The following is a 12,942-nucleotide window of genomic DNA, read 5'->3' on the forward strand; positions in this document are numbered from 1 at the left end:
TTTTCACTGGTAATTTAACTTCAGTAGCTTACTAAAACTACCATTTACTTCTTGTTCCCTCTGAGGGGGGACTCAGCTTTTCATACCTTCTGTTGATCCTGTAAAAGTAGGCCGGGTGCTGAATGCTCTGGGTTGTGTCCTTTCTCCTCATCCTGCAGAATTGGGGTGGCTTTCTGCATTGGCACTTGTTGTCTGAAAGGCTTTTATTGCCTTCAGAGTGTGTACAGGCAACAAAGGATGGAAGGGTGTGTGGGTGATGCCCATGGAGTATTGAGGGTGCCTGTGGGCCAGCTCGGGGGGAAGCCACAGTTGAAGTCTCTTCAGCAACTCGGTGGCAGGCTTCCTGATGGATTGCATCAAGTGGTTATTCGGCTCTGCATTTTTTTGATGTGTTCCATTCTGAGGCCTGGCTGCTATTCTCCATCAGTTCATTGCCCCCTAGTTGTGCATTGTAGGACTCAGTATTCTGGATGGAGTAAAAATTGTGTCTCTGTCCATCTCCCACACAACTGGGGAGGCCAGGTGCTCACTAACACACACTCAGTTTCCCCTGTGGGAGAGATCATGGGAGAAGTTCTCTCTGGGCACTGAGCTGTGCCCCTCGGAGGAAACTGAAACTCCTCTTTTTAAACCCTCTCCACTGCGTCTATTATTTCATTATTATTGTTGTTCCATTGGTGCTCTGGCATATCTCTGTTGGACTCAACCTCCACAAAGGCACTCTTGTCCATAGGCGACTGTCAAAAATCAGTGTTTTGTAGAGAGGAAGTGGGAGAATGCTCTTATAAACCATGGTTCTTAAAAAGTCAGTACTGTCAATTTTATTACATATAAAAAGCAAGTTTCTTAGAAAATATCACCTGAAATTATGTCAGGAAAAAATTGAAATTCGTAGTATATAAGTAACCATTAGTTAAGTTTAAACGTTTGCAAGTCATCCTTGAAAAGTGAACAAGTCCAGTAGTTTCTAAGTCATTTTTAGCAAATACTCAACAACTACTGAAAGCAGCACAGCCACTGTAAGATGCCCTCTGTCATAAAGACCCTTTGTTAATGAGAGCAGCAGAAAGTGGTAAGGGGTGCAGCGTTATAGTGGCAGGTATCAAAAATTGGCAAGAAATATTTCTTCCCAGACAATGAGGACCCTGTCCGGAGAAAGAATACTTGTGGTTGGGACTTTACTTTGATACCGAAGGATTACATGGGGAGGTGATAAAAACAGCTCAGGCAATGAGTGCTAAGGAACCAGAGATGGCAGAATTCAAAGTACAGGCAAAGATCGACCCAGGAAAACGAGTGGTTTAACCTGTGAAGTACTGATGGTGTTTCTCAGTGGCAGTGGCTCATGAAGAAATCAAGGGGAGTAGAGAGTTAGTGGAAGAAGTCTGCCTGAAATAGGTAAAGTTCTGAGAGACGAAGGAGGCATGGCTACACAGAGGCACCATATTTTAAGGAAATGGCTAGTTTTCGTTAACAACAACAACAAATTGAACCCCTGAGCTATGTGGTCTCTTGCTTGTAGCCAGTTCACCAGTTCAGGAAAAATGGGTCCTATTCAAACATGAACAATATCGACACAGCATTTAACAGAGTATCTATGTGTAGTTGTCACAAGGAAATAATTTACAAACGAGAGCAACTTTTCCTACAGATATCGAAAACTTACCAGAAAACTTTTGCTGAAAGTTAGGTGAAATTGCAAAAAAAAAAAAAAAATCACTCTAGTATGAATAATGAAGTACTTGCAGGAAAGACCGTAAAACTAGAGGTGGCTAGAAAATAGGAAGTAGTAATGTGGCATATGACCAATCTTGCTTGTGAACATGGACTCAAAAGGTTTTTCTTTAACAATACTACCAACCAAATATATAAAATAGCAAAAGTCAGGTTGTGGGAATGGTTGATTAAGCTGTAGGGAAAGTATAAATTAATTGAAAACCATCACAGTAATGGCTTAAAGTAGAAGTAGTGTCACCAATACCATAGAGATTACTTAATATTCACCATTTATGATTCTAAAAAGTTAGCAAACTATAAGTGAACTTTCTTAATTAGGTAAAGGAGATTCTAAAATGTCTAGCAAATATCTTATTTAGTAGTGACAATTTAAAATAAAGCCTATAATGACATACTACTTATTGTTAGTGGTTTTAGTTAAAGCATAAGAACAGAAAAAGAAATGCAGGGAGTAAATAAATGTAAATGAGTAGACATGTCATATTTACTTATGATTGTCCACATGAAAAATTTATCACCATTTATGGAGGACCAAAAATAAAAATTATCACTAGAGATGAACAGGTTTTCTGAATTCAAAGTCACTATCCAATAATCACTACTATTTTTATACAGTAAGCAATTTAAATATGTAATTGAACATAAATTCGTTAATAGGAAGAAAATATACTTAAATATAACTTTTTTTAGATTACAAAAGTTTTTAAAAATTTTTTTAATTAAGTAATGTTAGTCACCATACACTATATCATTAGTTTTTGATGTAGTATTCCATGACTCATTGTTTGTGTATAACACCTTCATTGCAATACCTGCCCTCCTTAATACCCATCACCAGGCTAACCTCCCCTCCCCACCAAAAAAAGCCCTTTGATTTCAGGAGTCCATAGTCTCTCATGGTTCATATTCCTGATTCCCCCCCCCGCCCTTCATTTCCCCCTTCCTTCTCTCAGTGTCCTCCATGCTATTCCTTAGGTTCCACAAATAAGTGAAATAATATGATAATTGCTTTCTCTGTTTGACTTATTTCACTTAGCATAATTTCCTCCAGTTCCATCCATGTTGATAAAAATGCTAGGTATTCATCCTTTCTGGTGGCTGAGTAATATTCCATTGAATCTTTGGACCACATCTTCTTTATCCATTCATCTGTTGAAAGGCATCTTGGCTCCTTCCACAGTTTGACTATTGTGGACATTGCTGCTCTCAACATTGGGTTGCATGTGGTTCTTCTTTTCACTACATCTGTATCTTTGCATAAATACCCAGTAGTGTAATTGCTGGCTCATAGGGTAGCTGTATTCTTAACTTTTGAGGACCCCCCACACTGTTTTCCAAAGTGGCTGTACCAACTTGCATTCTCACCAACAGTGTAAGAGGGTTCCCCTTTCTCCACATCCTCTCCAACATTTGTCTTGCCTTGTCAGTTTTTGCCATTCTAACTGGTGTAAGGTGGTATCTCAGTGTGGTTTTGATTTGAATTTCCCTGATGATAGCTAATGATGATGAATAATTTTTCATGTGTCTATAGCCATTCATATGTCTTCTTTGGAGAAGTGTCTGTTCATGTCTTCTTCCCATTTTTTGACTTGATTATTTTGGTTTTTTGAGTATTGAGTTTGAGAAGTTCTTTATAGATTTTGGATACCAGCCCTTTATATTTCAAGACATGTCTCCAAAGGCAAGGGAAACAAAAGTGAAAAGGAACTTTGGGACTTCATCAATATAAAAAACTTCTGCACAGCAAAACAAAGAGGCAACCCATAGAATGGGGCAAGATATTTGCAAATGATAAAAAAATGTATATGACTAGAATTTCAAAATTCAGACTACATGTGCGTATATATTTATAGCTAATTGTTGGTTTGTGCCTTCATGTAGTAGTCCTTTATCCTTCTGGTTTATTTTCTACAAAGAATTAGTAGTCTTTATGATTGAGTTGGATGTGATAGGACAGGTTAAGACAACCAGGCATGTCACATTATAGCATAGCATCTATATTCAATAATACCTAGAGTCTGGAAATTCAAACAGAACCTCTGTGACTTTCTCATCTATGGAGAAAATATGTCTCTAGTAGATAGAAAAAATACAAATTTGAAGTTTGGGGTTTTTCATTAAGTTTAATATTTGCTTACTTTTGATAATTGAGTTATAATAGATTAATTATACTCTAATATAATTGGATACTAGAAGTGATGTCAGTTATCTTAGTAAGTTCAAAAGTGTTTTGGGTTTTGCTCAGGCTGGTTTTCAAGTTGCTTCATTCAGTAAAGCTACCCAGGTTTTTTTGATGAAAATACAGTATTTGTTTCAGTGTTTTTGTAAAGTTAAAAGTTATTTAGTATTTCGTGTTTTGCCAAATCTTGTCACTGTTTTAGTCTACCGAAACACTGATAATGTAATTTCTCTGAATTAGACTCAGTTGACAATAGCATGCCTTCATTATTTTCCTCCCCAGAATTATTGTTGTAAGCTAATATTAATCATCACTACTATTTATTGAGTCTTTTCCTTCTTTGGGTTATGTTTTATGTACTTATTTAAAATAATGATAGAAAGGAATTTGTATTCTCCTCCTTTTATAAACAAGGAAACTAAGATTCAGCAAACTTAACTTGTAGCTTACACAGCTAGAAAATGATTGGCTAGGAGTTGATCCCATGTGTCTTACTTCTAATTCTAAATTCTTTTAATGATGCTGGGCTTCTCTAAATTGGGACATGTATCTCATATGTTGGATGTTTAAACCAATGGATGTAGCGAGCCATTATGACTACAAATAAATGCCTAAAGTTTTATATGGTGCATAAATGTTAAATACTTGAACAGATCAATTTTCTTCCATCCTCTGCTACATCATGCAGATTTTGTATTTCTGCTTTGAATCCTTGGAAGCTAATTACCTTGGCATAGCAGAAAATACTCTAACATTCAGAAACACATACTCGAGAAGGAAATCTTGGCAAGTGTGCACACTCCCCAATGGCAGACTTTTAGAAGTTAGTAACAGGCTGCAGAGTACAGACATGTTTTCAAACAATGTATTTTAAAACTCTAGTCTGATGACAAAATGTTGAATTTAAAAAGCTCCTCCTCTTGAAACTTTTCTCTCTTTTTTTCATTAATACAGAAATATACAAACTGTGATATTTTCCTTAGCTATAGATAGCTTATGGGAACTAATTTGAATCTTCTTTACCACATTCTGCCCGATAGCCACCACTACCCTCACCAAACATGACTATTTACTATAAAAACAGCTAGACTGAAGTGGAAAAAAAAATGGATTTGTTCATTTCTAATCTTACCCAATTCTTAAGATATCCTTACAAAGTTAAGAGGCTACCCAAAATGCTAACCCATTTATTCAGATTTCCAAACATTTGTGTGAAATAACCAATATCCCCTTTTCCTTTGGGAAAGATAATGTTTGTTAGTAATTTTTCTCTGATGAAAGATTGGATTGCACAGAAAAGGAAAGCTTCTAAAGTGAAAATAATGAATTAGACCAGACCACTTCTATAATACCAAAATTTGTATGCAAATGAGAATAACGAGAAAAAGTTTGTTAAAGAAGCTCTGTCCACATACCCATTTCTTGGTAAAGAACAAGCCTGTACAGTTAGCATTTGTATATTGAACCTTTGCAGAAGTATCTCCCAGGGGATTACTGAGTGTTACACATCCTTAGTTCTATAGACTATTCTATTGCTAGGGTTTTTTTTTTTTTCTTTTCATTATTCATATTATTGTATGTGACTCACAGGCTGAGAATGTGGTGTTTCCTGGAGATAGGAAGCTGTTCATAGTGCTTTAGGGTATAGATTAGAGACAAAGTTTGCAATTTCCTTATATGGAGGAAGATATGCAAATATTTAAAAAGTATATTAGAGCTTCCTGATTCTGAGTTAAAAAAAAAAAATAGGTAAAGGAGTATTCATAGGTTCCTCCCGGTCTTGAAAAAAAAATGCTATTAACTCCTGTTTATAAGTGATGGTAATTGTTTATAGAGCTGAATAAGCATTGATTCTGGTTTTACTCCATTTTCCCTTCCTCCATCCCCGAAAGAGGAAGGATGATAAACAATAAGCTTACACATTACCTGTTTTATGATGAGTTTAAAATAGAATGGTTGGGTAAAATCTTGAACTACACTGCTACATAATTTTAAGGAGTATAATATAAATCTATAGTTTATAGTTTTCAGAAATAAATGTTGACTTGGAATATCAAAATGAGTTAAAATGTTATGTTTCGTAGCCCTTAGCACAGATCTTCAGGGCAGCCTAAAGCTCTTCATAGATGGCTGTCATTTCAAAGCAGAAATACAAGTGTGATAGTTATATTCATTTCACATGCAAAGAAAAATATCCTAAGAAGTTGCAATTAAAAACGTGAAATATAAACATCATTTTTAAAAATCTAATAACCCAAACTTTATTATCACAGTAAATCTTAGTAGGACAGAAGCGGTTTTCTGCCTTTTAACACTGATGATCTATATTGTAAGATGATTCACATACCTTAATGTGTCTTCTGTCTCAAAGAAATTAGATCAGTTTAATTAAGTTTTGTGACAAATTTAAGCTTGAAATTAATACAAACTATTACACGAGTTTCACATTCCTGAAGGGTTCTTTGGTGTCTACATATTGTGTTGTATCAGTTGAAATGTATTTCTTGTGACCATTCAAAACTGCAAGGCGGCTCTCACATCAGAATGATTACCTTTCCAAATTTATTTGAACTAAATTATGTAACTTCTAATATTATGCACGTACTATCTCTGTGGGTTTCTTTTACTTTGTTCTCTTTATAAGTGAGAAGCAGGTAAGTGCTGCTAATGTTTTTTTCAGTGAAGCAACTGCTGTTTTTAACTTTGAGTCATTTGAGGATGGGTATGTCTGTTTGCAAATTGGTAGTTTCTGTATATAGCCTCATGTATATTTTTGTGTTAGGACTATGGCAAGAATATAATGAAAAGATTTCATATATTTTTAGGGTACCATTTTCTTAATGTAGTTCCTAATTTTGTGTAATGAGGACAGATAGTAGCCTCAATAATTCAAAGAACATCTTAAAACTACTCATATATGAATGGACCTCCTTTTTCTTTCTTTTTTAATGTTGTGTGGTTGCCCTAGTCTTTTGCTTGTTATAAAGTCGTAATTAAATAAACCTCACTATGAAGATCCAATACTTGGAATGACTGTCTAGCTTCTGTACTCCATGCCACTCACTGCTAACCTTAATCCAACTCAGTAGTGGTTATAAATAATACTTGTTGAGACAGTTCAGTGTGTAACTCCTTTCCATGAAATAAAAGATTTAGTCTCAAGAAGGATACTTCCTACCTTTTTTTTCTTTCAAGTGCAGTGTATAGACTGAGTGATAGGAAATAATGGTTATACTATAAATTTACTACAAATAAGTCACTTATGATTAGTAGAAATGAATAATGTATGAATTTGCTGATATGGTTGTCTCTTGTTACTCTGGTAATTATACTTAAAGTGAAGAAGTTATTAAATTATTTGTAATATAACATTGTAAGGACATGGACTGTAGAGAGGATTATATAAAACAGGATATTTTTAGTCTTTACTGTAAAGTGAGTATAGTTGACCTTTGAACAAATCAGGTTTGAATTGTGTGGGTCCGTTTATATGCAGATTATTTTTGATAAATACAGTACAGTACTGGTAAGGTATTTTCTTTAGCTAATTTTAAGAATAAGTATATAATAGGAGGCACCTAGGGGCCTCAGTCATTTGGGTGTTTGACTCTTGATTTCAGCTCAGGTCATGATCTTGGGGATGTGAGATAGAGACTGCCTCAGATTCTCTCTCTCTTCCTCTGGTCCTCACCTCTCCCCCTTTAAAAAAAGATTTTTAAATTATTTTTATTATTTTTTAATTTGAGAGAGAGTGTGAATGGGGAGGGGCAGAGGGAAGAGAAAGAGAGAGAGGGAAAGCGAAAGAGAGAATCTGAAGCCAACTTCTTTTGAGATCCTGCCCTGAGCTGAAATCAAGAGTCAGTTGCTTAACCAACTGAGCCACCCAGGCACCCCTCTTTTTTTATTATAGTCTTTATCTGGTTTTGGTATTAGGGTAATGCTGGCTGCATAGCATGACTTTGGAAGTTTTCTATTTTTTTGATACAGTTTGAGAAGAATGGGTATTAATTCTCCTTGAAACATTGGTAGAAATCACCTCTGCAGCCATCTGGTCCTGGACTTTTTGTTTGTTGAGAGTTTTTGGATTCCTAATTCAGTGTCTTTGCAGTTTATTGGTCTGTTCAAGTTTTCTGTTTCTTCCTGTTCAGTTTTAGTAGTTTATATGTTTCTAGGAGTGCATCCATTTTTTCCAGATAACCTAATTTGTTGGCATATAATTGCTCATAGTATTCTCTTGTATGCATTTCTGTGGCAATGGTTGTTATTTCTTCTCTCTCATTTGTGATTTTATTTATTTGGGTCCTTTCTCTTTTTGCTAAGTCTGGCCGAAGGTTTATCAATTTTATTGATTTTTTTCCAGAGAACCAGCTCCTGATTCCACTGGTCTGTTTATTGGGTTTGGGGGGTTTTTTTTTAGTTTCTATATCTTATTTTGTTGTTCTTTTTCTAGCCCTAAAGGGTGTAATGTTAAGTTGCTTGAGATTTTTCTTGCTTCTTGCGGTAGGCCCGTGTTGCTATACACTTTTGCTTAGGACTGCTTCTGTTGTGTCCCAAAGATTTTGGACTGTTTTGTTTTCATTTTTTCCATGTATTTTTAAAAAATTTCTTCTTTGATCTCCTGGTTGACCCATTCATTGTTTAGTAGCCTCTATGTATTTAGTAACCTCTATGTATTTGTGGTCTTTCCAAATTTTTTCTTATGGTTGACTTCTAGTTTCATATCATTTGGTCAGAAAGGGTACATGGTATGATCTCAGTCATTTTGTATTTGTTGAGGCCTGATTTGTGACCTGTTATGTGGTCTACTCTGGAGAATGTCCCACGTGTACTTGAGAAGACTGTTTTGGGATAGAATGTTCTGAATATATCTGTTAAGTCCATCTGGTCCAGTGTGTCATTTGAAGCCATTGTTTCCTTATGTGTTTTCTGCTTAGATGATCTGTCACTTGATGTAAGTGGAATGTTAAATTCCCCTATTACTGTATTATTATCAATTAGTTCTTTTTTGTTTGTTATTGTTTTATATATTCGGATGCTCTGAGGTTGGGGGCATAAATATTTAAAATTACTGTATCTTCTTGTTGGATTGTCCCCTTTATTATGATACAGTGCCCTTAAAGTCTTCTTGTTATAGTCATCGCTGTAAAGTGTGGTTTTTCTGAGGTAAGTATTGCTACTCCAATTTTCTTTCAAGATCCCTTTGTATGGTAAAGTTTCTCCATCTCCTCACTTTCACTCTGCAGGTATCTTTAGGTCTAAAATTGGTCTCTTAGAAGCAGCATATAGAGGGGTCTTGAATTTTTAATCCATTGTGACACCATTTTTTTTTTTAAGATTGTATTTATTTATTTGACAGATAGAGATTACAAGTAGGTGGAGAGGCAGGTAGAGAGAGAGAAGGAAGCAGGCTCCCCGCTGAGCAGGGAACCCGACATGGGGCTCGATCCCAGGACCCTGGGATCATGACCTGACCCGAAGTTAGAGGCTTTAACCCACTGAGCCACCCAGGTGCCCACCCTGTTTTTTTATTTGAACTTTTAGTCCATTTACATTCAAAGTAAGATCTTATTTATTTATGTAATTTCTGGAGATTTCTCTGATCCTTCCTTGTCTTTGTCACTTTGGGTCTTTCCAGTTAAAGAATCCTCTTTAGTATTACTTGCAGGGCTGATTTAATGGTCAGTGAACTCCTTTAGTTTTTGTTTGGGAAATTCCTTATCTCTCCTTCTATTCTGAATGATAGCCTTGCTGCATAGAATATTCTTGGCTGTGGATTTTTCCCATTCAGCACATTGAATATATCATGCCACTCTCTTCTGGCCTGTTAAATTTCTGCTGAGAAATCTCCAGCTACCCTTATGGATCTTATGAGTTAAGAACTTCTTTTACCTTGCCGCTTTTAAGATTTGTTCTTTATCAGTATATGTCTTGGTGTTGGCTTGCATTTGTTGATTTTGATTAGAAGTTCTCTGTGCCTCCCCAAGATAAGTGAAGTATTCTGCTATTATTTTTTGAAATAAATATTCTACTCCCTTTTCTCTTTTCTTGTTCTGGGACTCCTATGTTATTATGTTTGATGGAGTCACTGAGTTCCCTAAGTCTATTCTCATGTTCCATAATTCTTTCTCTCTTCTGTTCAGCTTCATTATTTTATCTTCTGGGTCACTTATTTGTATTCCTCTGCTTCTTCTAGCCTGCTGTTCATTGCATCAAGCCAGTTTCCAATCTCATTCATTGTATTCTTCTCTGTGGTATGGGTCTCCTTGATGTCTTCTGTTCTTTTCTCAAGCCCAGTGAGTATCCTTATGATTATTGCTTTAGATTTTCCATCAGGCCTATTACTTATATCTCTGGCTATGGCTTTATCTTGCTCTTTCATTTGGGATTAATTCCCAAAGTCCCATAGTTAGTAAGTAAAAATTATTCTAATGGGTGAAGTGATACATGATTTTTTTTAAACTTAGTTTTGTGACCATTATTTTTAAAAGATGCAGAATTCTGATATACTTTGATTTACATTATAACATTACACCCTGTTTTTCAGTGTATAGTTTTTGCTATGACTTCTGGGCAGATGTGGAATCATATTCGTGGACCTCCATATGCTCATAAGAACCCACACAATGGACAAGTGGTAAGTGTTTGTTCTAGGCATTCATATTTTGAACTTTAATCCTGTTTATTTTTAATATAGTATTCACACACAAAATGGGGCCCGAATTAAGGAGCCCAAGATCAAGAGTCAGGTGCTCTCCTGACTGGGCCAGTCAGGTACCCCTTTCATCCTGTTTATATAGGAATCAAAAATCATGTGCAGTATTTAGTGAGAACAGATTTTGTCTGTAAATCTAAAGATTTGTTCTTTCTCTTCTAATACTACATCTACTATATACACACATGCATGTATATATAATTTGTTTTTTTAGGGTGAGGACTGCTTTAGTGTTTAAGAAAATTAAGGTACCTACCACATGAAATAAACATTCATAACCTAGTTTTTCACCTTTACATATTGCTACAGCAGTATTACGTAATGCCAGGAGAGGCAGTAGGAATAGTTTGTAGTCGGTGTCCCACTAATGATAAATTCAGTTAAGAACAGATTAATTAAAACATCAGAACCCTGGCAGTCATCATATTAGAATGCTACAAAGTGTTTGCTACAACATTAAAAAGGAAATTGATGTGCTGTTGAATCAGTAGCAAAGTTCACATTAGTAACTGCTACTGAATTTATTTATTTTGTTGCTTTACTTTTTTAGGTTTTTTGTTTTTGTTTGGTGAATGGGATATATTGTAATCAACTTTGGAAAACTAGATCAACTGTCTTTGGGGCTTAATATTTATTAGGTTGGTGAAGATTAACTGTTTAAAAATGTGACCTTCTCTAACTTTTTCATTTTGAAAACACAGATTTTGAGAGAATAATGTAATGACATCCTTCATGTACCTGTTACCAAACAATTACTAGCTCAGAACAATACTTGTTTCATCTCTTCTTCCTCTCAGTTCTCTTTACCTTCCATACAGAAATACTTTAGTAGGTATCCCTAAAAGACAAGGTGTTTGAAAATCATAACCATGTTGCCACAATCACCTAGAATATTAAATTCTTAATTTCTTCACTCCTAAAATTGCAGTTTTGAATGAAATTTTCATACGACAGAATGTTATAAATTCTGTTTAACTCTATAGATTACAACATAAGTTTGAGATTCATTGTTTATAGTGCTTCAAATACCTATAATATTAAAGCCAACAAGTTATTTCTTTTTCCTACATTATGACTTTCTTTGAACTTCTTTATGGAACTCTGTACATTGGGAAATAATACACTTTGTTCATTGCCCAGTCAGGTTTTAAGGACTAGTTGCTAATTGCCAGTTAGGTAAGGATCAGTTTGGTCTCAGATTTCTCCTGAAGATGGCAGTGATACGGAGTCAGAGTTAGACTGTTTGGATGATCAGCTGCCACAGTCATGTAGACATAGGTTTTGCCATGTGTGTATATTTTTGAAATCTTTCATTAGTTACAGGAGTTATTGAGTGTTTTTAATAATTAAATTATTTTAAAGAAAAAGAAGTGGAAATAATTATCAAGGAAATCTTTCCAACAGCCTGACTAGAAAGTGTTATCCTTCCTCTCCTCCTTCCCGATACCCATACTCTTCTGTCCCTTTCCTATTTTATTTTGCCTTCGTAGCACTAAATCGTCTAACATGCTATCAAATCTACTTATTTTGTATTATTTGTATTTGTCTGCCTTTTATCATGACACCAGTAAGACATAAAAAGTCCTGCTGTCAGGTACTTACCATTACCAGCTTTTGTCACTGATCTGTTCCTATTACATAAAGTACTGACGCAAAGATTGGGTCACTATTATGTTCCTACTAGTTCAAAGTGTAAATTTAGGAAATCTTATAAATTTGTTATTACTGTCTTTTAAGAGAATATTCCTTAGGTTGACAAGCATTGCTTTTTATTTGATTTGTTAAAGTATATGGAAAATTAACCAACATTCTTATGAAATGTGTTAACTTGTATAGGGGAAGAAAAAATAGTTTTTCTCTACTCTTCTGAGTTTTTGGCTAGGACCATTATAACAAAATACGGAATTATAAGAGAAAAACAGACATTTATTAAGAAGTATACTTCCTCTATACATGGAGGGTACTCAGGGAAAAATCGGTAATACTCAGAGGTGACCAGGAAAAGCAAGGTAAGTAAAAGTCTGATTTATTGTGCAGAATTACGTTACAGGTGTCTTCCCCCCAATCCCCCACATTTCTTGATAAAGGTCTAAAGTTGTCTATAGGAATTTACCTTTGTCCTTCCTGGTAGAGGGGGAGGAGGGACACCTTTGTAATTTTATATGCTGCTTTTAGGCAGATTGGGGAGGCCAGAAAGCTTTCTTTTATCTTCTCCTCAACTGCCTTCAACTCAAAATAGTCCTTACATGAAAGTGGCATGCTTTTCTGAAAGTAATCTCTATTATCTATTGCTTTTCTAAATCATCTAATCTTC

At 35.2% G+C, this 12,942-nt stretch overlaps 1 protein-coding gene across 1 annotated transcript in view; it reads left to right on the top strand.

Annotated features, from left to right (window-relative positions):
* The window catches only part of TUSC3 (tumor suppressor candidate 3), a 252,662-nt gene that overhangs the window by 154,007 nt on the left and 85,713 nt on the right, over nucleotides 1–12,942 (top strand). Inside the window, exon 6 of the mRNA XM_080796474.1 lies at nucleotides 10,461–10,550. Within this exon, the coding sequence (XP_080652600.1) occupies nucleotides 10,461–10,550 (90 nt within the window). The remainder of the gene's footprint in view (nucleotides 1–10,460; nucleotides 10,551–12,942) is intronic.

This window comes from Martes martes (assembly GCF_963455335.1).
Source record: "Martes martes genome assembly, chromosome: 2".
NCBI classification, from domain to species: Eukaryota; Metazoa; Chordata; class Mammalia; order Carnivora; family Mustelidae; genus Martes; species Martes martes.